Here is a 1,937-nt window from a genome sequence, read left to right as displayed (position 1 = left end):
GTCTCTTGCTGCCTGGTGGGGGCAGCCAGGCAGCTACCAGTGCAGGCAAGACAGATTTCTGGGTATTCCTCCCCGCTCCCGGTAAGGCATGAAAGCGGATAACAGTACAGTCCTCAACATTCCCATCAATCCAGGGCTTTCAAGGGGAAGGATGCTGACCAGAGAAGCTCCTTCAGGTTAGACACCGCAAACAGTCAGCCAAAATCAGGGGAGAAAGCCTAGCATGGCAAGATTTCCACCATCCTCAAAATACTGATGGTGATACATTTTATGCTGGATGTGCTCTGCAGCATGTGAATGGCATTGCTCTCCTTTTCCAGCACCAGCCTCACAAGGAGTGGCTGAGGGAGGTGGGGCTGTTTAGTCTAGAGAAAGGGAGACTGTGGGGAGACCTTATCACTCTCTACAACTACCTAAAAGGAGGTTGTAGCAAGGTGGGAGTTGGTCTCCTCCCTGGTAGCCCAGGACAAGGGGAAATGGCCTCAAGATGCACCAGGGGAGGTTTAGGTTGAATATCAGGAGGAATTGCTTTACTGAAAGGGTTGTCAAGCATTGGAAGATGCTGCCCAGGGAGGTGGGTAAGTCACCACCCCTGCAGGGGCTTAAAAGACGAGTAGATGGGGGACATGGTCTAGTGTCGGACTTAGCAGGGCTGGATCTATGATTGGACTCAATGATCTTAAAGGTCTTTTCCAAGCAAAACCATTCTGTGATTCTGGGATCAAACTTTCTTGTCCCAGCACTTACCTTGTCGTTGTTTCTCAGAATCAGAGGCATTTCATAGACCTTATGGGGGACATAGCTCTGAAATACCACCTCCAATGGGAAAGGCTGGAACAAGCTCCATTGCAGGTCAACTGCTGAGAACTGGAGACACAAGACAGACAGCGGTGAGTGGTTCAGCTGCTGGGAGGAAGATTCATGAATAAGAATCCAAGACTGGTCTCCAGTGAAGTATAGTGTCCTATGGTGAGCGCATCTGCCTGCCTCACTCTGGGGAAACAGGAGCACACCCACCCATGTTCTGAGCTGATCAACAATTTCTGGACCGCTTTAAGCAGGCTCAAACTAAGAATCTCCTTGGTAGGCATTTCCTCAAGAGGTTTCCTCCTCTTGCAAAAATGCAAGGCAGTGCCTGCCTCCAGCTGAGCCCTCTACTGATGTGGTCACACAGCTCCAGAGCACTTACTGAAACAGCCACAAGCACTCACGGAACTAGTGAAAGTTGCTCCGTGGGAGACAACTTTGGGATGATCTTTACTATGAGACTGAGGCACCAAGCCCCATGTGGCCCCCAATATCTTTTTTGATACACAGCCTAGAAACCAGCACCTCAGGAGGTAACACTCATGTTAGGGAAAAGATAGGTGGGGTGAATGCTGGATAGTGGTAAGATTCAGCTCTTTGCAGCCAAGCTACGAGTAAGAGTGGGCTTGGCATCTCCTTTTCCATAAGCTTTAAATGGATGCTTTATTTTTACTCTATGATCGCTGTTTTTTGTTTAATACCACTGCAGAAGCATGTCTGAAAATATAAACTAACAACAAGTGTCCACAGAGGCATTATTCAGGAAATTCCCCCTGCTTCGTCTCCCCGCTTGCAGCTGCGTTGTTCCCACTCTAAAGGCACAGATGGATCCTTCGCTCCTCCACAGAGATCCTGGTCACGCTGAAGCCAACAGCTGCAGCACGCTGCCAGTTACTTGTGTGCTTGTCTGATGTGTTCCCAACCTCCTGTGCAGTCCAGGGCAATCCTTAACCCACTTGTTACATGTCTCACTGGCCATTTTCCACTCAAGAGGCAACCGCAGTCATCGACCCCTTTGGACACTGAGCAGTCATGTGAGAAAAGCAGCTTTAAACATACACCTGAGAAACCCTTGATCAGGAGAAAGCACATCCCCTCTGCTCCAACCCAAAACATTTGTTCCAACCCAA

The 1,937-nt window shown here is 49.3% G+C and overlaps 1 protein-coding gene across 1 annotated transcript in view; it reads left to right on the top strand.

The window, feature by feature from the left end:
- Nucleotides 1–1,672, top strand: part of LOC128854657 (hydrocephalus-inducing protein homolog) — a 20,582-nt gene extending 18,910 nt beyond the window's left edge. Inside the window, exon 9 of the mRNA XM_054088790.1 lies at nt 1,604–1,672. Within this exon, the coding sequence (XP_053944765.1) occupies nt 1,604–1,672 (69 nt within the window). The remainder of the gene's footprint in view (nt 1–1,603) is intronic.
- Nucleotides 1,673–1,937: the final 265 nt, after the last annotated feature.

This window comes from Cuculus canorus, chromosome 26 (assembly GCF_017976375.1).
Source record: "Cuculus canorus isolate bCucCan1 chromosome 26, bCucCan1.pri, whole genome shotgun sequence".
Taxonomy (NCBI): domain Eukaryota; kingdom Metazoa; phylum Chordata; class Aves; order Cuculiformes; family Cuculidae; genus Cuculus; species Cuculus canorus.
The sequence above is the reverse complement of the archived record's forward strand: the minus strand, read 5'-3'. Positions and strand labels throughout refer to the sequence as shown.